This window comes from Centroberyx affinis, unplaced genomic scaffold, assembly GCF_046629955.1.
Source record: "Centroberyx affinis isolate AG114_WGS23_722 - 3 ecotype Tasmania unplaced genomic scaffold, CSIRO-AGI_Caff_v1 ptg002105l_1, whole genome shotgun sequence".
In the NCBI taxonomy this organism is placed as follows: domain Eukaryota; kingdom Metazoa; phylum Chordata; class Actinopteri; order Beryciformes; family Berycidae; genus Centroberyx; species Centroberyx affinis.
The window spans coordinates 275,097-301,531 of record NW_027280430.1 but is presented as its reverse complement, the minus strand read 5'-3'; the positions used below and the strand labels follow the sequence as shown (position 1 = coordinate 301,531).

Sequence of the window (26,435 nt, the reverse complement as noted above, 5' to 3'; positions counted from 1 at the left end):
ATCCTGTGCGTACATCCTCACAGACATACAGACAATCAATTCCAATTCAATTCCAATTCAACTGAAGAATTGGAATTTGAAAAATATAGGAAACAGATTTGGAATTGAACTGGAATTTCAGCAAGTTTAATTTAATGTGTTTTTTTTTTGTTTTTTTGGGGTTTTTTTTTTACCACATATCTGCGATTACATGTAGTATTATATATTATCAATACTGAATATCAACAACTACAATGAAAATTAGTTGAGAATTTATCCTGCATAGCATGTCATTGTAATACATTTATTATGATTAAATGTATTTGATTCGTTTTTCATGTTTGATTTATAATGTTAAGCAAGTCAAGACAACCTCTCTTAGAAGTGGAATTTCATGGAATTTAATGGAATTCAGTTCTGTTCTCTGTCATTCCAGTTCAATTCCAATTCTGTTTCCTTGGAGCTGGGTGCCATTCCAATTCCAATTCCAACTACAAGAATTTAATTGGAATTTACCATGCATTCTCAATTCAATTAATGTGATACTGTATTGATCTCCACAGGGAGGTCAGAAAGCAGGTCAGCTACAGAACATCACCTCCAGAGTTGTTAGGAATTCACTGTCTGGCTGAAATATCTTTCAGCAGGTCTGATGCTTGCCAACACAGGGGAATGAACCCGGTTGAGTGGCCTCCCTACTCACTATATCACCCTACTAGCAAGTGATTGGGTGAAACACTGCAGGATGAGGATGTGTGTTTACCTGGGCAGGTTGAGCAGGCCTCCAGGCCCCTGCAAGCTCATGAAGTTGTGACGCAGGTTGAGGTGTGTGATGTCCTGGCTGTAAAACAGATATTCAGGAACCGCTTCCAGACTGTAGCAGGACAGGTCCACCAGGCTGACCGTCTGGGACACCACCTTTACACACACACATATGCACACACATGCACACGCAGCCATGTATGCACACACACACATTAAGAAAAAGAACATGACAAGTTACTTAAGAGTGAACACTCATCAACTTATTTTTTCCAGTTTTCCCACATTTCTCACTCAACTGACATTAACTTAACGTAGCTGATAGTAAACATCTCATACATTTTCAGTTTGTATTCATTCATGATTTTAACCTCAAATAATTCTCTGTCATTCTTTTTGTAGTGTTTCTGTAGCAATAAAAGCACCTAAGTATTTACCCTACCTATAGACTCAGGAAAACACACAGGCCATCAGTGGCCCACAATGGGACTAATATGAATCTGTATGTGTGTGTGTGTGTGTGTGTGTGTGTGTGTGTGTGCCTGCCTAGGTGTGTGTGATTGCATGTGCGTAGGTGATTGTGTGTCTGTGTGTAGTAACACATGGTAGTTTTCCAGGCAAGGTCTCATCATAGTTCAGATCTCTCTGTCCTGTCATGGCTCTCAAATCTGATATTTTCTAGGCCAGCCATCAGTGCAGGCTACCTAGTATTGCTCATCCAGACTGAGGACAGTCTCTTCCATTAACCACAGGACCACACACTGTGCAGCAATCCAGAAAATGGGACGGCTGCTCAGCAGAGCATGACATCACGTCACTGCTTTTAGAGATGACAAAGACAAAACCGCTCATCTCCCACAGAACTACTCATCTGCCACCCACTTTAAAAAAAAAACGCCACTCCTCTTTAAATATGGTAATCAAGTGATGCGAGGGTGGGTTAGACAGACACAGAACGACAGAGGAGAATTAAAGAGAGGCAGAAAGAGAATCAAACAGAAATAGCACATAGGCAGTCTTGCTGTTTCAGTTTATTTGCACAGTGATTAAACATAGAAGCATGGTGATAAAACACAGCGGATACACAAAGAATACAAGGATAGAAAACGCTGAAAGAGGAGAAAAAATTATTTATTTGTGTAGGAGAGAAAAATAGCAACCAAGGGGCTTATAAAAACATATAGTATCTCATTTAAAAAAACAAAATCAAGATGACAAGCAAAGAAACAATTTAATAGGATACTAGAGGCTAAATGACAACAGATCAAAATATGGTAGAAAATGGTAGAAAACGAGAAGCTACATACTGACAAGGGAAATAAAATAAATTAAAACAGCCATGATGCAGAAATGAATGTGGTAATGACGTGGGAACGTGTGTGTGTGTGTGTATGTGTCTTTGTGTGTGTCTTGTGTGTGTGTGTGTGTGTGTGTGTGTGTGTGTGTAGTGGTGAGTGAGTGAGTGTGTTCGTGCATGGATGTATGCATGCTCAAACTCAAGGAGAGAAAATGGGGAAGAGAGAATTCCAGTTTCAACTCCAGGTCACTGGCTTTCAATGTGTGTGTGTGTGTGTGTGTGTGTGTGTGTGTGCCCACGCATGCGTATATGTGTAAGTATTTCTGTGCAGGAGAGAGGTAGCATGTGGGGCACACAGTATTAACATGGGCTCCTGCTGTTTTGTGTGTAAGGGCAATCCAATAAGCATACTTTCCATGCCATGGCATGCAGCCATGTTGGAGAGGAGTAACACCTGATGAAGTCAGTGGGAGTTCAGTGTTTCTGACCAGTTGGAGCCTGATCCTCAAAGACTGACCCTGTGTTGTGTGAGCAACAGGATCAACAAGGCAGCGGAGGCACATCGCTGCCGCTGTGCGGACGGTCAACAAGCTTGTTGGACAAGAAATGTTGGCCACAGCTGAACTTATCAGATTTCCGTGCTTCCTTGTTTGCCTACTGATGCGATTTCATTTCATGAACAATAGTTCTGCTGGGCAAGTGAAAACTGGAGAATAGAGAACTGCAGCCATTCAAAGCTTCCCAGTGCTCTACATTTTTATTTGAAAGACAGCGATGCTTGGAGAACGGTTTCTTTCATTTGTTGGGGTTGATGGTAAGCTCTGAAGTCATTTTAGTTTAGTTTTTTTAGTTTTATTTATTTTTGATTAATGCAACCTAATTAGCACTTGCTAGCTAGCTATGTCAATGCATCAAAACAATGTAGTCTTGTGAAAAACAATAGCAGTGAAAAACTTTGTAGCTGCAGCCCACAACATAGATGCAATCAGAGCCTCTTGCACCGCCCACAGCCAGTCAGGCTAGAGCGTCCCATCAAACAAGCTGCTGCAAACGGCAAGTTGTCATGAGCCGGCTAAAGCCACTCTTCATTCAGTAGCAATATTAAAGCCTCCGGAAAGTTGCCTTCATATAGTCATATTACGAATCTATCAAAATATGAAAAGAAATAACATTAACTATTATAAAACACAGTTCAAACACAGCTCGTCTGGCTGATCAAACTACTTTCTCAGGAATTTCTGGGTGCAGTCAGGTCAGGCTTAATTGGCATCTCCAGTCCTCCTGACCTGCCGCTATGTCACAAAACAATCTCCCGTTGCCACTAACAACAAAACTCAGAGATGGCACCATGGTTCAGCCTTATCTTATGAACCTGCAGATTCACTGAGGGAGAGCTCCTCGTTCTGGTCAGATGGTTACTGAATGGTGAGTTTATTTATTGATAGAATTACATTTGCAAAGACACCTGACTTGTAGTCAAAGCTATATTTATAATACTGTTCCAACAGTAAATTATTACTGGTAGGAGATTGTTGACGTCAGCTACGTCAGCTATCTCCTTACATACTGTATCGCTGCCTAATTTATAGCCGGTGTCAGGAAAAGAGAGAAACGTGTAGACTGATAGATTTCAAAATTGAAATGACTTGAAATTGAATTCTCCTAATAGATGCTTTTTATATGTATATATATATATATATATATTTACAAGTCAGTCATGGAGCTACCTTTCCATTTTTAAAAGAAAAACTTTTCTGCTGCAGCGGCTGTTGCCCAGCAAACACTACAGAACTAGCCAAGGGTTTTTCTTCAATAATCTATTAAAATGTACTTACTATTTGTAATACATTTTAACCATTGCTTATTATATAAAAAATTAACATAAACATAAACTAGTCAACATTAGGTGTGTGCAGTTGGCATACTAATGCAACTGCACTGCACAGGTGCTTGAAAATAGAAAACACCATCAATCACCAACAGTTTGACTGAGGTCGGCTTCTTAAGAATAATACTTTTAGGTGTATATGCAATAACTTTTTGCTTGTTTTTCAGTTTTTTCCAGAGTGGTTAAAGAAGTTGCAGAAAAATGTATATTTAAAACACATGTATTTATTCTGAGGACCTAATGAATGTATTCCACACATTCTGATTTGTTATAAATACACATTCTGATACTACTACTACCACTACTACTACTCTATCAGTATAATGTATCTCTATACTACAAAATTCATTTGCACCTTGCAAGCTCATTTGCAAGCACAAATGCACTTGCTGACTCCTCACTCTCACACATAGACACACACACACACACACACACCCACATACACTGACACACTCACACGATTTGTGCAGTGTAGCATAAACACTGGCCCAAATCCACCAAAAACCTTCATCAGTCATCATCTCCAGTCTCCATAGAAACCTCTCGTCTAAGTCTCTGCCTAAATACAGTGTGCTAACAGGCTACTCTAACCCAGTAATCCATGCCACCATGGTGGAGAGAGATCCTGGACTTAGCATGAATCTGCAACCAATTGGATTTTCATTTTTTTCTGTTGGCTTTTTCTTCTGTGGCTAATTGTGCACTGGCTCTGCCTCAGCGGAGGCTCTCATAGAGGCTGTTAGGGCCCAGGAAGGAGCTGGGACACAATGGCCATTAATTAGGATATTAGAGACAAAGCAAGCTGAGCAGAGCAGAAACAATGAGTTTTGGAAGAATGGCTGTGAGGACCTGGCAGGATTCTCTGAAAGACACACAGTATACAACACACATCCAAAATGAGTTTGGGTCACTTAGCATCCTCTCATCCACAGTGACTTATATAACTAAGCCTCTCTGGATGAGAGCTTCTGTAAAAAAGACTCAATAGAAGTGAAGTCTAATGGATGCAAAAAAACACAAGGTAAACTATGTGAATCATACCCAAGTACACTGTTCAATCAATGCTAGACACCGCTGAGAGTCTCTGTCTCTGTGGAGCCAATCAGAGGCACTCAGAGAGGCGGCTTCTGATTGGAGGACTCAACAGGCAGACAACTGTCCTCTAAGCATCCAATCTCTGATTTCAGTACAAGCCCAGGAGAAAAGACGGGAGCAAACATGCCTACAGCTTCCATATATATATATATATATATATATATAGTATATACAGTATATATACGCATGCAAAGCATACTGTGTACTGCACACACACCAACACACAGACTCTCTCTCTTGCTTACTTTTGATGCCTGCCGATGCCATCGCTGGTAGTCTGCCAATGTGTCAAAGTTGACAAAGTATGTCTGGGCCTGTGATCCGGCTGAGCTGAACATCAGACAGTGCAGCCTTCTCTTCACCTCCTCCACCTCAACACAAAGACAACACACAGACGGGGGAGAACAGGAAACAGGAGAGAAAATACAATTGAAACATCGACGTTTATCACTTTATCACATTACTGTGACGACAATGCTTAAAGGAATATTCCACCCTCATACTCTTACAATGTTATATATATCAATCTGTGTTGTTCAGTGCATTCCACAAGTTATTTTGCGATGAAGTGTTGTAATTTACTTTTTTGTTATTTCCCAGAATGCCTTTCGACAACCCCCAGAGGACATGCCTGAACCTGTTCCATTCAGCTGTGGGTTAAAAGAGTAGGTGGGGAGAGCAATAGCAATAGTGATAGCATACTAACAGAAAGAGAGCAAGTTTTCCTGGCTGAGAAAAAACAAGACTCACGCCCCTCACTCAAAATGCAAAAAGTCTTGTGGCCGCATTGCATTATGGAATATTGAGGCTGCTGTCAGTGGATAAATTGGTATCTCTTCCTCTTCTATGATGGATTTTCTGCCTGTATGATGAGTCTAGAAAGAAGCCCTTGCACCAAAGCCTGATGTTTAACGCTGATGTTTTAGATAAAAAAACATTTTCTGGTATTAAGCTTCATTGTAGCTGCGCAGGAAATATCTGGACATGATGCCACGTTGTCTAAGTTTGGCCAGTTATCCGTAGGAATAAGAAAAACACCACAAAAAACAACAAAATGGACCGAGAAATACAAGATACTGTACATCGCCAATAGCTGTTTTTTACAGTGTTAAAGTGTTTTAGGGTGGATTTTTCCTTTGAGTGCACATATAGTAGTGTTTACATGGTTGAGAACCGCTGATCTAAAGGCTTAAAGGCTATTTAGGATGCATATTCTTTGTACACAGTCACAGTCTGCATGTGCATTATGTATGTGTCGTAGTGCTTCGTCTTCGCAACTGATAGTGCTGCACTCAACTCTCTCCAGCAGCCCCATCCCAGCTGTGTTGTTGTATCTACACTCAGCCGGGAGTCTGGGCTCTTCCCTGGGGAGAGCGTAGGTTTAGAAAGTTAACGTCCCTCCAGCTTCCCTGACCCCAAACTCTGAGCTCTCACCTTCCCCCCCACCAGGGGCAGGATGTGCATCTTCCCCGTCAGGCTGTCTTTGACGGAAGCCACGATCAGACAGGTGCCACAGAGGATGACCTGCCGCTCGGCCCACTTGTGCAGCTGCGTCTTGCCCTTCCTGACGCTGAACACGCCTTTCAGCAGGGTCCGCTCCTGCTGGTCTGCATTCACTGGACGCTCTGGAGGATAAAGACCCACACAGAGGTTAGGGTGGATCTACGGACACAGATCTTGTGCACAAGTGACCCCCCACCCGCCTGATAAACACAACTAATTAAAAGCAAATGTTCTTTAGCCAGACACAGGAAGGGCAGGAGAAGCTTACAGAAAATGAAGTCACACAGATACTCGCAGGTCAGTATGATATCACCTACGCATTAGTCAGTTCCTTAGCATAGTCTTTCCTGGAACTGTCCTTACATCAGCACTCAGGATGGAGACTGCCCTATTATCTCATATGCATCTGGCTAGATCTCACTGCATAACAATATCTTTGATTTGACATTGAGGGGGGGGGGGGGTGTTTCTAACCCCATTAAAATCCATTAAGTTAAAGCAACAACGTCTCAATGGATTCTAAAAAATTAAGGGTTTAAGTTCTCTTCCTTCATAGCCTTAGGGTCTGATCCCAGATCTGTGAAATCAACATGTCAGTCAACATGTCAAAGCTTAGTTGATAAGAAACTAAAAAACAGGTGAGCTCAATTGTCAAGGTGTCCTGTGACTGCTGTATGTATTTGTGTCTGTCTGTCTTTCTATGTCTTTGTCTCTCTCTCTCTCCCTCTGCTGCTGTCCTAACCTAGAAGCATCAGTCATATTGATGAATGAGTCAGGCTTTTGTCACATTAAACTCCACTCTTTCAATCTAATTACGTAGCTGCAGGCTAGTGTTGCAGGCAGCCTTAGTTGGACAGTGCTGAAGGACATAGCAGACAGCAGGCCTGCGGTCTCTGCCAGGCTTCAAGTACACTCAGGTTAATGGCAGGTCAAACAAGCACAGAGGACACACGACCTCAGCCTCTTGTCCTTTGTTGTTACATTTTCTTCAAACCAACTTATATTGCCTCCCACTCTGAGGCTCTCATTGGCCTGGCAGACAACAATCTGCTCTCTCTCTCTTTCTCCCTCTCTCTCTCCCTCTCTCTCTCTCTCTCTATCCACCTTCCCTTTCACTTCACAAGGGCATCAAAATGAAATGAAAGCCTGCTCGACTTTTCTCTGCCAGGAAAACTAATAATGAACAAGCCCAATGCTTCTGACAGCAAATTGGCTGGCTGGCAGATCAATAGCAGTGCCTGATCCTTGGGCTTCCCCTCACTCAGAGAGAAAAAATAGAGACACAAAACCCCATTGGGTCACTGACAGTCAGCATGAGCCAATCTGGAGAGGGGAAAACAACTGGACGGAAGGGAAGACGGATAATATGTGTGAGAGCCCAAAGTCTGTTATTGTCCCATCCTGCATATCATTGTGAGCAGAAGAGGACTGAACTGAAACTTAAAGCCCTGCAAGGAGTCACACAAACCCCCATTGAGTGATCTGGAACGATTCAGTAGATGATGTGGTTAATACATTAATAGATAAACATGGGTCAATTTACTAATAACTCGGGATGCATCGATATGTTTTTTTGAGGCCGATATTTTCTTACCGATATTGGCCAATACTAATATGCATGTTTGTAAGAATCTTAGTACAATGCAGGAGTAAAACAGGTTAAGCTTTTCAGACATAATAAAAAATAACAAATAATTCAGTGTTTTTTAAACAAAACACCATGTTAGTTTTATTTTGTTGTTAATTTGACAGTTATATTGAGTGACACTCTTAGAAAAAAAGGTCACAAAAATGCCACTTCCACAATCGTCCGAATAACTGGCAGTAAAAATAATATCAAACCGATACAGATATTGCTTTTTAAAGCTGATATTGGCCGATATCGATATATTGGTGAATGCATCCCTAGTAATAACTGATACTGAAACCTTTTGTTAGATCTTCAAGTAAGCTGTGGAAGAGAATTAGGGCCACATGCAAAAAATGTATTCTGAGATTAATCTCAGAATTCTGACTTTAATCTTAGAACTCAAATAATTTTTTCACATGTGGCCCTAATCCTCTTCCATAGTAAGCAGTAGTAGCGGTAGTAGCAGTTTATTGTCAGCAACATCACAGGTTTACAAAAGACAGCTGTCAGTTGAAACACTATTACTGTGCTGTAACACCAAAAAAATAAAACCAAATAAAAGAAACATTCATCAAAACAAGTAATTAAGCAAAACACTCACCCACTACAATGCACAATGCATCAATAAACCCTTCACCACTCACCCACTCACTATGAATTGACACAGGTTGACAGGATGCTCTCGCCAGCTCCATAGCACAGCAGCAGAAATAAGCACATTCCACACCGATCTATTATATATATATATATGTACAGTGTATATTCTGAACATCAGCTTCAGAAAGTAACAAAGAACCCTTAAACACTTCTAAAACCAACCAGAGGCAGTTTGGCTAAAAAACGCTGACACCTTATATGTTGTCAGGAGTACTATCTTCCATCCACTGGCTCTAATCTGCCCTTCCCTTCTGAAAATCACACTTCTCATTTCAACTATTTTCCTCCAGCTATTCTGTTTAAACATGACTCTGGTCATCTAATGGAGACTGATATGAGACTGAACATCAAGCCTTTGTTTTTGTTGACATTGTGCACGCAACGTACATTATGAAGCCCAAAGCTTGAACACACAGTAGCCCTCCACTTTGGGCCAAAGTGTACACTAATGACTGTACAGCTACAACACTAAAGGCTCACACTGAGCATAGCACTTCAAAACCTGACAGTCCGTAAAATCACTTTTTATCATTTTCAGGTTTGACAGGCAATAAAACAAAGCTCAAGGACACATTAGTTCATCATTGTCTACAGGGTCTACATAAACTGAGTTTGACCCTAAAAAGCAATTAAAATTGAATATACATTGAAGTCTTTGTATATCAACGAGCATGTCAACAATCGTTTGTAAATTGGGCATCGCCCTAAATGGCTACCTCCAGCTATGAGGATGGATGGCTGTCCTGGCAAACTGAAATAATGGCACTAAGAGAGGGGAAGCGCTGTGCACTCACTACCCAGCACAGCATGGGCTCTTGCCTTTGGCACTTGCAAAGCCATTCACTGACTCCAATGAGACGATGCTAGTTTGCTGGTTTTCATTCATTATTTTAAAGCAGTGATAGTGTACATATGCAATACCATAGAAAACATATTCTGTGGCTGCATCATTGGCTCTTGGTATATGAAAGTCAATAACAACCAGCTCATCGCTCAGCAACAATCAGAATGATGAGTAAACTGATACTTCAATGGAATTAATTGTCTGCTGCAACTGTGGGTGAGAACCACTGAATAGGCATACAAGAAATGCACATTCTGGGTGCGTGCCTACATGCACCACCCACCCACCCACACACACACACGCACACACACATACACACACACAAAACAATGAGAGCAGTCACACAGACACAACCACTTCCTCCTCCTCTCTATCAATACAAACACCCCACTGAAAATTACTGGCTCATTCACACACTATGAAACAAGTCCCAGCCCATAAAGCGCCAACTTCTCTAAAACAAACACATGTGCTCTCCCTCAAGGTCAGCGGGCTATTAGTTGCCAGGGAAACAGGACTTTCTCAAAATCAAAGTCCAATCCAAGCTGGTAAACCTCCATACTGTCTCCAACAAGCATTGGCTGCTCAGTGGAAAGCCGACCAAACGGATCCCATCCCCACACCGCGGATGACAAATAATGTTGACCATTCCCATTGGCCACAGACTGAGTTTAGTGACATGGCAGTGGATGTTGCGTAACACTGTTCTCTGTTGCAGGTGTTTTCATCCTAGCTATGGGAGTCCTAGGGAGCAGAGCCATGCATGCCTGCAATAAAGTAATCATCAACCTGGGTCAAACTTCCTCCTTGGAAAGGCTTGCCAAACCACAGGGGACAGTGTGTGACAAGTGACAGATCACAGAGTCTCCTGTGCAGCCTCTTATCTCTTCTCATCCCTTCATCTCAAGTGTGGCTGTGGCCTTCTCTCGACAGCAGCCTCAGTGACAGCACTGACATCTCACTTCACATGACATGCCAGCTGAGCAAGGAGGCCGTGGCGGGTCAAGTTCTGTTCCCTTATCCAAAAAAAAAAAGTAGAAAGGAAAAGATTTGGACTGAGAGACAGAAGGAAGGATGGAAAGGACAGAGGAGAGAGAGGTAACAGAAGGAAGAGGAAAGAGGAATTGAGCAGGGTAGGGAAGGTGTGAGAGAGGAGGTGATTGGCGATGTACAGTAAGAAAGGAAGTGAAAAGAGGAACTACAGATGGGTGGAGGGCAAGAAAGATTGGTAAGACTGAAGCAATATATCAAAATTGCTCCTCAAAGAAAAATTGTCACTGCTTGCAAGAGACCATTACAAAGACACAAAGAAAAAAGGTTGCATCATGTCTATCACTAGAACTACAAAAACTGACAATAATAAAAAGTCATAAACGTGGGTGGTCACGCATAATCCTGAACAGCTGCTGATTCTCTAGATGATAGCCTACATAAACATGAAAAGTATGTTGAAAAATCACCTCGGCCATGTGCCATCACTTTTCAAAGCTGTGTGACAAAGTGGAAAAACAAGTATCCAGAAACTGCTCTTACGTCCACTAAAATATCTGCTCTCTAGCACACCTTTCAAGCATCAACAAGCTGTCAACAGAAAAAACTTTGGAATAATATTATATTATACTGTGGATCCCTTTTAATAATTCATCGTTGTAGGAAGGGCAAGAAAAATCAAAACACAGGAACAGTTATTATTCTGGCTGAGTTTCTACTTATTCTTATGGTGAGGAGACAGTCATTGTATTTACTTGAGCTAACTGTCATCTCTTTTGAGTTATGGTTTACTGTATAGTTCCTGCTCTTGGTCTGGAGGGTGCTTACACCGTTTTGAGGCTGTTTTTCATCAGAGACTGGTTGATCTCAAGGCGTTTGTCGAGTGCTTAGTTGGACACAATGCTCCTAGTATCCCAGGGCTTGTTTTTTCTTGCTCAAGATTGCATGGATTGCGTTAGCATGCAGTAGGGGGTCAGTGGAGGCGGAAACACAGTCTGATTTGACTCACAACAGCAGGCCCTTTTTGGCAGCAACTTCAAAATCCAACCCACCACCCAGATGCCTCCTCTTGGTGGTCTCTGTTTACTTCTATTAAAAAAAATCCTCTTTAAACTTTTGTTTCGTGCATGGAATTCAATTCAGACACCCAATGAGGCAGGATCTGCACTGCTGGAGAACACAGAGGGAAGATGAGTAAATATGTGCGGCACAGCTGAGAACTGTCATTGAATAAAGATGTCGTTTAAACATTAAAATGGTGACTATCTCCGTCAAGAAGTCAAGAATGAGAGGACCATCATCAGATTTCCAAAGAGACAGAGGAAATCCTGAGAAGAAACACAACCGAGTCACATCATAAGACCAGCATTAAGAGGAGCAGGTAGAAAACCACTGAGAGTCCTTCTTTGGTGGTTTCTGTTGCTCGGGGCAATTCTATGGCCCGCAATTCTATATCCTAACATCCCTGCCCCCTTCTCTCAAATCTCCGTCTGACTCCTTCTCCTCTTTTATCACTGTCAACCAGTTCTTTCTCCCCATGATCCAGAAAATGAACGAGAGCAACCCTTTACTTGATTATTTACTATGACCTTACCCTCTCTCGGCCATGATTATTATGAATAACTCGGTGATAAACCAGTGGGCCTCAGCCATTCAGACTCCTATTTGGTCTGGATTCAGGGTGCGTGTCACCACAGCTTATGGCACCTGCGCTGTTTATTTAGTTTTCATTTTCCCCCGGTAAGTCGGCTCCTGCCGGATCAATAACTTATTAGGTGACTAAACCCAGCTTGCACATGATTTATTTCCCTCTGTTCTGAGAATGAGAGTGGGCCTGAGGTGAACCGTGTGCAGCGGCTTCAGGTCCTGAAGCTCAGAGGCAGAGATCACCCAGGCGGAGGTGGACCAGGGCCAGAGCTTCCAGCGGGTCTCGTCTGTGCTACAGCTGCATGGGCCAACCCAGAGAACCACTGGCCCTCCGCTCCCTGGAGTTGTTTTCACTAGGAGCGCTCTTTATTAAGTCAGCGTTTATGCATGTTTACTCCATTCTCCCTGTTTGTTTTCATCTCATCTGTGCACCCGGGCAGGTGGGAGTGTGTGTGGGTAGTAGGGCTATGTAGTTAGAGGGTGGAGGAGGTGGGAGATTAGTTTCCTGAACAAATAGAGTATGTTGTAGTTTAATAAATCACCTCATGCTTTGCCTTATGACCCGAATCGAAAATAAGGTCATGAAGCTATGCGGTTAGGGATGAAATTCCCAGGTACTGTACACACACCCACACACAGGCTCATATGCACACATGTAGGAATGTGTGCCCACACACACAAATGCACATGCATGCAAATGCACATGGGTGCACACACAAAACACACAGCTCAAAGTAAAGTGCACACCCGTCTATTCATATGTAGACTCACAAAGCCTACTAAATGCAGAATTCACACAGCGCACCGCAACAGGGTTTCTGTAATGGCTGTATTCTTTACTGATGGGCCACAGATCCCCTCATCTGCTGAGTCAGGTCGTTACCCCTGACAACGGCTGTTAGACATGCAGGCACCTGGGAGAAGGATCTCAGAACAAGGCTGTTGTTGTGCATTTCAACAATACATCACAGCCCACCTACATTACCACTGTGGGTGGGAATAAAAAAACCAGGGTTACCTCGCGTCAGCCAAAAGATGTTCTAGTGGAGTTGTATGACTGGAGAGTTCCTGAATACCAAAGCTGGGAAGGCAGGTGAAAACCATGAGGAAATTCAGCAAAGCCGACAAGACGACAACCTGCAAAATGTAGTCCCAGACAGTTATTTGTTACTTCCTCCTCGGCTCAACAGGCCGTCCAACTGGCCAAATCCAGTCGTCCTCTTGGCCTTATTGGGACGTCCAGAGTGCCAGGGTACCAGTGTTGCCTGGTCCCTGGGCCTGTTTTCCCACGAGTTGATAAAAGGAGAGGGGAAGTCTCCCGGGGGCCTGGCTAGCCTGTGGCCAATGTGGCCTGACTACTGACAGTAGCCGAACCACCGCCAGCTCCCAACTGGCACTTCTACTTCCACTGGACACACTAGGACTGGGAATAAGACGCAGTGAGCTTGAAATCTGACAGCTAAACAAACAGACACCAGCGCCATTAGCGAGCAGACATAAAGCTAAAGAGAAACCAGGTATGTTCTACCCGAGCAGGCTAGCTATTAAAACAGAGCTGCTGAGACTTATGTTTAGCTTGCATTAGAATACAGTGTGGCAACACTATAGAATGACACATCCTCTGAGTAACATCAGCTTCTATTGAACAGCAAGACCTCAGTTAGTTTGCAAGTACACTGAATGTAGGGAGGGGTTGTTTTGCTTTATATGGGAGGGATGACATTTAGGCCCGATAAGACGCTGTGGTTTGCTCAGTCTTCCTCTTTCTCTAACCCGGCAGCGTGGGTGCCACCCCCACCCTGCACGCTATGAGTTACACCGACTTAGCAGGAGCACCAGTCACTTTATTACCGAACATCATTTTCCATGTACTCCTCACAGCAAATCCTGTAATTGCTGCTACTGTAAGAGTATCCTATAAACACACAGACTCACAAGGGAAAAGCTAGAGATGTCTGTGTGTTTATACAATCTGCATTCAGCCCAGTCACACCACAGAGACACACACACACACACACACACAGGGAGACAAATTTGCCCAGAGAGTCAGGGTGTGAAACGAACCACATGGTCACATCCATTCTGCTTGTGCCTCCATATATCACACTGACACGGGACAGTTAGTCACTCCACGCCTGCGGTCATGGGAGCACGCTGACAGCAGCAGGTGAAAGCCAGACAGCCCGCAGGAAGAGGCAGGAGGGCCGCAGGATGAGGGATGGTGGGTCCCTCGTCATGTGGCCATGATGTGTGTGTGTTTGTGTTGAGTCCCGGGCTACAGGTAACGAAGGTTACACCGCACTGGAGACGGCTTCAGAGGGGAATCGCTCTCAGGCAGCCACAAACTACAGCTGCCCTCCGTCGTCCCTCAGGAAAACGATTCTTATCACTCATCTGACAGGCTCATCTCTCAGTGCAGAACATTGTAATAAAGAGAATCACCGGCCAGTTCACAGCTCCATCATGTCTGGCTCGGTGAGGTCACACCTTACTGTGCTGACAGTGGCACACCAACATCATGAAAGGAGGCCCAAAGCCCCAGAATAACATTCACTTTATTTTGCAAAATATATTTACTTGTACCAAGAATTTGTTGTGGTGAGATGGTGTCAAATAGTGCTGGAATGATTAGTCAGTTACAATTTTGATAACTGATTAATTTTAAAAATACCAAACATTTGCTGGTTACAGCTTCACAAATGCTAAGATTTGCATACTAAGAATTTGCATGCTAAGAATTTAGTATCATTATAAAATGAATACTTTGGGGGTTTTGTGGCTGCTGGTCAGACTAAGTAAACAATTTTCAGACAGTTACCAGGCTCTGGTAACTTGTGATGGGCATTTGACCTTTTATAGACTAGATGATTAATCGAGAAAAAAAAAATCAATAGATTAATCAACAATGAAAATAATTGTTAGTTGCAGCCCTGGTGTCAGATGCAACACTTACAAGGACGTGAAATGAAAGAAAAAGAATTGTACAATTCAGAAAAAAATACAATCTATCAAACATTTACAGTTCAGATTTTGTAGGTGTCCTGGGTCTAGTAGTAGTGTTGGGTGGTAGTGTGTTAGTAACTAGTTACAGTATTATTATTACTTCTTCCAGTAAAGAGTAGTGTAACAAATTACTATTTCAATTTCAGTTATCCCTTTAATTAAGTTAATATACAGTATTACAGTTACCAATGAAAAAATGTCAGTTTTGTTATCACCCTCCTAAATATAATGTCATTATTGATGCTGAATTATCCAAAAACTATTGCCCACTCTCCATTCCCCAATTTGTTTATCATCATAATTTGTTGTCAGTCTCTCAGCTGATGCAACTATGTTAGATGAGCAATGGCAGAGAATGTTACTTTCTCTGGGGGAAAGTTTTTCCACTACTTGAATTTTATCAAGCAAATGAATGACAAGAACACCCCAGCTTGGTAAAAAAAAAAAATCTTGGCAAGATTTCAAAGCGGCTGAGCTCCTCAACACAGTGAGGCTTGACAGAGCTGGACACTGGCACAACTTTTTGCCGGGTGCTTTGAGACCAGACCAGATCTATTTCTCCATACAATGTCGACATTTTGTGATAGATGTAATGCACTTGTCAGAGTTTTCTGTCCCCATATCGCATCACTTTACTGTTAATTTTTAATGTTGAAATATATGAAATATGAAACATATTGAAATGTTTTTATGTTCCAGAGAAAGAAGAGCAGTAGACATTATCTTTATTGAATTAATTAATTCTGTTCATTTAAACTGCCAACACCATCCATTTACTTGTCAGATAAAAAAGAATAATTGTTAGTCATAGCAAGAAAGACACATGGTGTTCCCAGTCTTATCATCCTGCATTTCATGAATTTTATTTTCATGGTGGGATGTGTGATGTAGAGTAAAGAGTTAAATCCATCGTTAAGAAAGTTCATTACAAGGCAAATTCATAACAACTTTTGGACTAATTGTACTTTATTCCAGAAGACCATCAAGCACAATGGTACAACGATCAGATTTACCAAATATTTTGCATATCAAAATGTCTACCTATAGCTTCAGTAATCAGTAATCAGTAATCAGTAATCAATCATGTTTTGAGTGCAGCTATGGGAGGATTAAATTCACACTCATCTTCCAATCATTCCTGAGCAGCCCCCACTTTTCCTCCATATTTGATCTTTAACTGACCGTTAAACCCTTTTGTTAAACAATGGTGCCAGAAAGTGTGAATGTCTCTGAATGGCTACAGCAATAACAATCCCATATTTTTCTCAGTAGGAACAGTGAGCCAGATTGTGCCACTGCCTTAATGTGTATTTTATTGGGATGCGTGTTGGTAAGTGGTAGACATGATTGCTTCTCACTTTATACAAAATCAAAGAGACTAATAATTGTCGGTGTTGTATTTCAGTAAAATAGGATAATGGGTTTGACTGGACATGCAGGTGATGCACAAAAAGCTTACTGCCTTCACATAATATTCTCACACTGACTTCACATGTCTGGCACAGTCAGTATGGCGTATGGTCAGCTGCATAAGCTGCAACAGCTGATTTGTGTGCAGAAATTGTCCTGTTGGTTGGAATAACATAGAGGAGAGAATGAGTCTGTACTTAAAAGCACATTTTAATAACTCTCCTCCTACATGCCATATGCAGTGGGGACTTGATTGTAGTCGTTGGGATTAGGCTATAACTTCTTAAACAAATAAAAGCTTGGAAAATTGAAATTGAGATTAGGCTATAACTTTTTGAACAATTAATACATTTAGCTTGGAAAAACAAAATAGGCATGAGTAAACAGGCGGTGGCAGTTGAAAAGCAGTTGAAGAAGTCCACTTGCCCCAAATGCTCGTCTGTAAGACAGCAGTCTGCTGGGGCTAACAAAAGTAATGAGATGAGTAGTGTAACAAATTACTGTCCCAAAGAGTAACAAGTAATAATTCAGTATCGAGGCGAACAGTGCCTGAGACAATAATAGCTGTATGCAGATGCACTGGCACCATTGTATGTAAAGGGGTTAAGAAGAAAATATTATTTGTAAAAGGAAAAAAACAAGACTAGGTCAAAACCTAGTATCTGGACCGTGTATGAGTGTGCCACGTGCCACGGCCGACCAATGGTGTAACTAACTCCGCTGTAGACTGTTAATACAGAATAATAGTCCATACATCCATACTGATCTCCGTTCCAGCGCGTCCCGTCTCCTCTCTCTGCCGCTGTCGTCTCCACCGTGCCCACGGCCTGCATTGATCCTCCCGATCCAAGCACCAGTCACTCTGGTACCCAGCGGCGCCGGACACCCGGTGACGCATCGGCGTCCGGGAACAAATCGGCACCCTGCTATCGGCACTGGCCAGAACCGTGGCCCTGGGAAACTCCGGGAAGAGTCGGCAGTAAGCCCTCGGCGTGATGAAACCTCCATGCTTGTCTGTGTCTCTGTCTCCGCCGACAGAACAGAGGGCTGTCAGGTGGACAGAGCTCGCGCATATGCATCAAAATAAACGACAATATGATATAATTGTATAGATTCTACTTTAGCTTCAGTTAGCTTCAGTTAGCTTCAGCTTACATGCATGATATTGGTCAGCATGCTTACTGTGTGGGAGAAACGGGCTCCCGATCTCAGCGGAGAAACAAGATGGCGGAGAAAACGAAACTTAAATTTCTGGCTCTGTGATCCTATCATGTGCCATGTGCCATGTGCCACGGCCGACCAATGGTGTAACTTGATCACTCAGTCAGTCAGTCAGTCAGTGAGTGACAGACATTCGCGTTTATAGGGCTGGCCCCGCTGTTGCGGTCCAGCCAAAAAACACAAAGTTCGGCAAAGTGCAAAAAGCCGCTCTGCAATTTTTGCCAGACACATCCACAGAGACTGTCAGAGGAGGTGTGCATCACTGATCGAACAAAGGCAGAAGTCTAGGATGGCTGGCTCCTGAACAAACATAAAAATGTACCGAGTAGCAGGCAAAGCCTAACAAAATTAACAGCAGTGTAGCAGAACCGACTGCTGGCAGCAGAACCAGAAAGAGCAAAGACTTTTCCTACAGCAGGAGTCAAGCTTAAAACAAGAGTTTAAACAACACAACAAGCAGGAAAGCAGAGAGCTGAACACACTCACTCACACACACACACACACACACACCAGATCAAAAGAGGCTGTGACAAAACCGTTTTGGACCGTTCCACCTGCAGCAGAGAGAGCCACATCTTATTCTCGTGGCTTCAGGTCCATTTCCAGAGCCCATTGAGCAGGAGCGGATGTTGCAGATAGGTGATGATGGCCCCCACGGGTCGGTACTCACCACTGTAGAAGCGGATCATACAGCTGAGGTCTGAGTTGGCGGCCTCTCGCTGTACCCGGACAGGGTCTTTGTAGCCCATAGCCGTCAGGTAGTCGTACACCATTTGGAGAGGACGCTCAGAGGGGTCCAGCCTCCTGCAAGACAAAGGGACAGGAAGGGGAGGAGGTGTGAAAACACTCTCAACAAAATATTAATATATCGCTTGACCACATATAAGGGAAACACACGCAGAGGCACACACACAAACACTTTCCAAAACAAGTATCTAGGGTACATAGTTCAACAACCACAGTGGCCATTTGCAACGTGGAAGTTGCATCAACCTGCATACCGTCACACACTCATCCATTTCCCCAACTACAGAATTCTTTACAGCTATCACTTCCGATGTCCTAATGAGGCCAGACTGCCAGCAAGCTGTGTTTCCCTAATCAGCAGGGTGGGAAAAGTAAAGGTTTTACTCTCAGGCTTAATATGGAAAGGTTAATCTTTCACAGCGCTACAAAGCCAGTCTGTCAGTCAAGCAGGGGAAGTTCTCTCTGCCTGTGCAAAGTCCAGAGTTAAAAGTTAGAGAATGATGAGAAGCACATCATTAACCTCTAGGGCAAATTTTAACAGCTGACTTTATACATCAACATCGCTATGAAGGTAAGTGGGTGAAAAGTGTAAAACTGAGTACCTACAATTTCTTGCCTTTTTAACCTATGGGCAGGTATGGGCAGGACAAAAGACAAAATTCAATAGAGATATCCATTGTAAAAATTTTCTTAGTCTAGGACTAGGCTTAATCCTTGTCCGTGAAACCAGCCCTAAAAGTGACAAAATATATGTATAGAAGAGGCATCAAACATCATACAAATTCAGGTCTTGCTGCAAAAATCAATATGTAATGTATGATATTTCTGGACAACCTTTGCTTAAACGCACAGTATGTAATTTCGGCAACTAGGGGTCTCTCAATCAAACAATAACAAAAGACGTAGTTTGATGACGTCGTGAAGTAGCATGATCATGGGAGTTTTTTTACAGGGACAGCTTCGGCGACAGAACATGCAGCAAATGGGAATGAATAATCGTGATCCATCACGAGTGAGCAATAAAAACAATAGAATGAAAAAAGCAACAGAGTGGCTGAGTGGCTAGCTAGCTAGTTTGCCGACTTCCTTCCTCACTGTCTGACGTATTATTTGGTGTTTCCCGTGTTTCCCCGGAAGTTAGGGGGTAAAGGGGATATGACGCCATTGACAGGCGACCAAATGAAATGCACCGTTACCTTGAATAAAATTACAGATTTCTCTGGGTTTGAACATTGTTGGAAACATTTGGGATAACGTAAGTACACAACTCAAAAAAATATATAACATAGGTCTAGTCGTTTTTAGGTATTTTAATGCGGAAATGTTACATATTATACGTTTAAGAAAACTTTCTAAGGGATATTAAGCAAGTTTTGATCATTTTTTCCAGCCTAACAATTAAGTCATCTACAGTTGTTGTCCTTACTTTACCAGCCAATTTATTTGACCAAACAATCTATAGTATAGTTGAGCAAGTAAAAGCTTTTTCAGGACTAAGGAACGATGTAACATCCATTGTCAGACTCTCAGTATTCAATATATGAATGGATAAGGCTTCTAAAATGCATATAAGCCCCTAAAAACCCTAAATCTTTAATAGCCACAATACTGCCTTTGTACCCTCCGGGATCTCCCAGATCCCTGGACTGTGCCAAGTCTTTCCATGCAGTTCCTATGGTTTCAAGTTAATTCTATCTCTATTACAACCATAATAAACTAGGTACATTTCTTAATCACCCTCCATGAGTACTACGCTTACTTTGGCAATAAAAATCCATATAAATGTGTTTAAATTTATATTCTAATCCATTCTTTTTCAACCTGTGACATTTGACTTAATCTGAGGGAATCATCTCACTCCACTGGTAATCAGTTTAAGGGTTCTTCCTGCTGACATCAAACAGGAGGTATGCTGATCCTGAAGCCTGGTACCCCCAGTCTGACAGACGCAGCCTTTGATCTAAATGCTCACCCTCATGCTACAGTAGGGCAGTAAGCATGAGCGCAAACACAACTCACAAGATGAAGACATCCACTTCCAAACGTATCTACCAGAAACAGTCAAAGTAAAGGAACAGTATTATATGATATGTATTAAGACTCCACTCTGTGATGTTGGCACTGTAATGGTGTGGGAAGCTTTTTGTTGGCAGGGTGCCGGTCCATTCTAATCACTACTAATAATGATTTTGAGTGATCATCTGGTGCCCTCCATTTTTATGATTGAAAATGCATTCTCAGATGATAGTTCTGAATCTCATATAAATGCATAACTGGAATCATGGCTGGTTTTTCAGGAGACCCTGGCATGTAACTAACATATTGTTAGTATATTTGCTATTGCTATCCTGGAAGACACCACTCCCATTCTGTAAAAAAACAACAAACACATTTTGCAATAAAGGTGATTGCTCTGAGTTCATGTTATTAACGATTAGAACAGTTTTTGATAATCCTACTGCAATCCCAAAAATGGGATCCAGACTGGGCAAATGGGCTCTGACAATAGCTAAGGAGTGCAAGGATATTTTCTGAGTGACACACTATACAAGGCCTCAGTTTTCCAATTATGTCCTTTATGTCAATAGGGCTCCAACATCTCACTGTGTGTTTATTTTATTATCTAATTGCATTAGCTTCATACAAGTCATCACTGACCCTCCTTAGGCAACAAACTCAGGAACCACACCCTCTGCTTGCTCTAACCGCTGAGCCAATCCGTCAGTGACAGGTTCTTAACCAGATCTCTGGTCACATTTAGCTGATAATTAGCAACATAGCAGCAACTGTAGCAGCAGCATGTCCATGTCCATACCCATGCCCAAGCCAAAGGCCACCTTCCCTCTGCCAGCCTATGAAATTGGCAAGATCGTATCAGTTGACTTCAGACAGCCAGAGCCTCAGCACCTCGACGCAGGATTTAGTCAGACTCCAGCAGGCAGGCTAGAGTATGAAGGTGCCTGTCGACCATTCACACTGACGCTTACACTTTAAGAGCATATATAGGCCTCATTTATTCACAAATCCCCTCCCCTCCTGGCAATGCAGCGAGAAGCTGTTAAATCTCTGTCAAATGACACCCAGAAGCTCCATCCTTCCTCAGGGTGGAAGGTACATTATGCAGCAAACTATGGAAATGTGTCTCTCGGTGGTGTGGACTTACCCAACAGCCAACGTAAAAGAGATGTGTATTATAAAACTGACTCATGCTCGAATGCACAAGTACACAAACGACAGGATAAGTGAGATTTAAATTTCATCAGCCAGGGCTTTATTTTGCCTTTCATTAGTTGGCAGAGATGTCATGCTTCAGAGATTATAGATCATGTAGCAAGGTTTCAGTTTCCTATCACAGAGACCAAATGCAGAGAGGATTTCAGGTTCAGATAAGAGAGTGGGGAGAGGCAGAAGAAGAAAACACAGAGGGGAAAAAAAAACCCAGCCAAAACACAAGCAAAAGAAGCAGAAGGAGAAGGAGAAGAAGAAGAGGAGGAGGAGAGAAAAAACCCACTGAAAATAAACAAAATAAACTTAATTTGCACAGCAGCAGAACATTCCTAACTGTATAAACTGATTAATTAGTTGTTATCCTTGTGCCGTGGTAGAAGGTAGCTCCTGGGTAAATCAATACATCAGCTAATGTATTGAGCTAATGTAAAGAACATCCTGCAGCAAAGCATATAATTTACAATCTAAATCATGGTAGTTGTGGAGAGATCTAGTTGTCTACTCCGCTACAACTTCAACAGCATCCATTTAGTGCTTGATGCTGTGCAAAAGTAGAAGAACTACTAACTCTAACTCACTAACTAGCCTGATGACAAGGCTGGGCCAAAAGGAGAATGAGGATGCATAGTCAGACTACAGCTGTAACTGGTAACATCTTAATAATCTGTTACTGTGTTACTTCACAGCCACATATTCAAACGTGAAAAGGTGATGAGAGGGAGTTGTAGTCCATAATACATTCAACCTAAATCTGAAAGCTTGCCTTGTATTTACTGTATATGTTCTCATGGACTCAAGGAAGCACAGTGTTACACAGTGTAGCACAATGTGTGAGAGACGCCTCACAGATCATTGATGCCTGAGAGAGGAAGCTAGCTATTACTAATCATTAAAATAAATATTCTGTCACTGTTTCCTCTGTTGAAACTCAGATTGCTTTAACAAATCATGGTTGAGAGGGAGAGACGTCTTCCCCACTGTGAGCAGCTAAACACGGCCGATGGAAAAAACCACAGCGGGATTTCAAAATCTCAGCAATTAAAGATAAAAATGTCAGTCTGAAAGCTGTAGCGGCAGGTTAAGGCTTTGAACTCAAAGTATATGCGAGATAATATTGTCTAAAATGTCCTCCACCGCCTCCATTCCCTCCATTCTCCCTTTTCTTAAAAAGGGAGTTTATTCTGTCTGACTGAATTTGCAATGTTCACAAAGCAGGAACGGTAGAACAGAGACTTCTAGTTTCTTCCTGTAAGCGACAAAATATTACAAGCTATACAAAGGAAATCATAAAAAACAGCTTGCATCTCCTCCATCATGTCCTTTTGCACTAGTCCTTTTTCAGTGCTTGTTTCACTGCCGTCAACACCTTTGAGTGTTCAGATGCGCATTCCTACCTGCAGCCATTAGCAATCATAATAATAACATTTTATTCATACAGCACAAAAGAGTTTACAATGTGATTTACAGTCCAATGTAATCAGAAAAAGCCCGCACACTGATGTACTATGTAAATAAATCATCTATTTTTGCATCCAATGAGCCTCAATAGTTTTTGTCAGTGTGCGGGCTTTTTCTGATTACATTGGACTGTTATGCTGGCCTCTCGCACCTGGCCCACTCCTTGGTAAGCCTCGAGTCAAGAGTGCAAACTTTTTGATAATATTGACAATGTGATTTACAGAAAGCAAGGGAAGGTTTCACACATTAAAAAAGGATTCTAGCTCATATAGTGTTCATAAATGTGCTGCACTTCTTTGAATTTAATGCATTTAAGTTAACCATGACCTGTGTTTACTGTATGCTGCTTGCAGAATTCCCTTTTGAGGTTCCTAGTACAAACAGGACTAATAGTTTGTGTTACTTGGTAATACCCTGTTTTTGGATGTTAAAAATGTTTATTAAATTTAAATCCACCTGGTCATACTGGCCAGTAGGCAGCAATATGAATGCTGTAATTGTTGGAATATAGACTAAAGCAAGTCTTGTCTGAAGTCCAAAACAACCTATCCATAGGCTTACTAACAAACCTGTCATAACCTGTATTACCTCTCTGAATGCCTACAGCTCACAATGAAGTCAGTTCACATGCTGTTAGAAGCCCATAGTCTACAGCCCACTTCCAGTCATGTTTCCAACAAAATAACTGCAATAAATCCATCACATGGTTTTATAGCGATGAATCTACTAACTTAGACCTACACAATACATTTACAATCCTCCAATCTAAGAGCACCTAATGGTATTTTTGCCAGTGCCCCACTCTCTTATGAGATTTCATACATTTTGCTCTGTCTCAATATGCCTTGCATCCACAAAAGAAACTGGCGAGACAATAATGCCCACATAGCATTTAAGATACAGATTTTTATTTTAGACAGATCAGATTGTTGCAGCATTGTTCCTCCTAAGACGAAGAGGATGCAGACAATGCAGATTCCTTGCTGGTTGTGGAACAGCGAACCAGCTTTTTAACCTCTTGCAGATAATCAAAGGGTCATGGCAATTCCCGGCTATTCCTGTCTACATGTGTTTTGTGGATGTGTGAGGTACTGTGGGAGTATGTAGTGCCAGGGTCGCTACTGCGAGCCATTTGGTCCCTAGAACTGTTTGCATTCTTGACATCAAGTCAAGCTCATTCAAGGTGGGCATCAGACTCTCCTGTTTGTGATATTCACGGACAGGATAGCAAGGCACAGCCAAGGTCTGGAAGTGTCCAGCTGGTGGCATCTCTGCTGTTTGAGGACAATGTGGTTATTCTGGCTTCATTGGACTAATCTCCAATGTGTACTGGAGCTTTTTGGAGCCGAGTGTGACGCGTTCAGGATGAGGATCAGCCCCTTCAAGTCTGATGCCATGGTTCTTTCCCAGAAAGGTGTCTTGTCCCATCAAGGTGAGGGGTGAGCAACGGCCCCAACTGGAGGAGTTCAGGTATCTCGTGGTCCGATTCACAAGTGAGGGTAAGAAGGATTGTGAGATAGACCGCCAGTTAGGTGCGTCAGCTACGGTAATGCAGGCATTGTATCAGACCACGGTGGTGAAGAGCGCTGAGCCACAAAGCAAAGCTCTCGACTTACTGGTTGATCTTCGTTCTGCCCCTCACCTATGGCCACACGCTCTAGGGAGCGACCAAAAGAATGAGATCACGAACACAAGCGGCCAATGTGAGGTTCCTCCGCAGGCTGGCTGGCCTCACTGTTTGTGATAGTGTGAGGACTTCAGCAATCCAGGAGGACTTCGGTGTCAAGCCGCTGCTCCTCCACATTGAGAGGAGTCAGTTGAGGTGGTTCGGGCACCTGGTGAGGATGCCCCCCCGGGAGCCTCCCTCTGGATATGTACCGGGTATGACCGACTGGGAGGAGACCCTGGGCAGACCCAGAACACGGTGGAAGGATTATATCTCCCAGCTGGCCTGGGAGTGCTTGGGATCCCCCAGGAAGAGCTGGAGGAAGCTGTTCAAATTTCTTTTAATAGTCCCAGACTCATTTCAAGTCCCAAAGGTGTTCTACCATTTTTATACCATTGTACACACCTACAGTATGCCTACTGTAGAACCTACACACATTGCTAATAGATTTTGACAGAAATTCAACTAAATTCAGTTTATCTGGCAAACTAAAATCTAGACAGCTGGACACTCCAATTAGCAAAAAAATCCCTAGCACAAAACCTGGTTGGCATACAGTTTGTGATAGTGGTGGGTGTGAGCCAGTACTTTAGATGAGTGTTACCTGAGTAGGTCTCCATGCAGCTGAACATAGAGTCCCTGTCCGTCCCTCTGGGCACACAGCTCCTCCACTGTGGTACTGGTGGAGCAGAGCACCAGCTGCAGGTCTGCCTGAGGGGTGGAGGAGGCCTGGGGGCCAGAGGCAGGCGGCTGGGGGTCTACTGTCCCCCCATACAGACACACACAGCCCCGCTGGGTATCCCCCTTGAGCCAGTCCCGCTCCCGTGATCCAAACCGGGTCTTTCGTGTCACACAGCCCCGACTCCCATTTCGCTTCATGTTACGCTGCAAACACAAAAACACAGACATTCTAACAAAGAGGCTAACATCAGATATACAGATCAGGTGCTCTGGGCTTAATTGAACAAAACCTCTGTGATGGGAGGTTCCCATTTGATAATCCTAATAACATACTTGCCCTCACCAAATGTGGTGATTTCGTGGGTTTTGGAGCTGTCTGATGTATGTTTTCCAATACCCGGAGGCCTATGGCAGTATTCAAGTCAACTCAAAATATAGGTATTGTAATATAAAATATTTCAGTGCTATCAAAGCAACAATGACATAAGACCAAACATGTCAAAAACACTTTAACTATCCCCAGGCCCCATCCACACTGAGTATAACTCCACCTGTTTATGTTAATCTCTTGATACAGGACTAAGTGGGTATGACAGCTACTGTAAACATGTCTTTTAAATGTATTTTGTTTTCTTTACGTTTGTGTTGTTTGTAAACCATGAGGCAAAACTGATTTGGATTTTGAGATATAGTGGGATTTGAAAGGTTATTATTCTCCATCTTCGAGTT

At 42.7% G+C, this 26,435-nt stretch overlaps 1 protein-coding gene across 1 annotated transcript in view; it reads right to left on the bottom strand.

Annotated features, from left to right (window-relative positions):
- The window catches only part of phlpp2 (PH domain and leucine rich repeat protein phosphatase 2), a 39,556-nt gene extending 13,646 nt beyond the window's left edge, over positions 1–25,910 (bottom strand). Inside the window, exons 1-5 of the mRNA XM_071531653.1 lie at positions 25,630–25,910; positions 18,597–18,730; positions 6,456–6,646; positions 5,267–5,392; positions 743–897 (exon numbers count right to left, since the gene is read on the bottom strand). Of these exons, the coding sequence (XP_071387754.1) occupies positions 743–897; positions 5,267–5,392; positions 6,456–6,646; positions 18,597–18,730; positions 25,630–25,904 (881 nt within the window). The 5' untranslated portion in view covers positions 25,905–25,910. The remainder of the gene's footprint in view (positions 1–742; positions 898–5,266; positions 5,393–6,455; positions 6,647–18,596; positions 18,731–25,629) is intronic.
- Between the last annotated feature and the right edge of the window lie 525 nt (positions 25,911–26,435).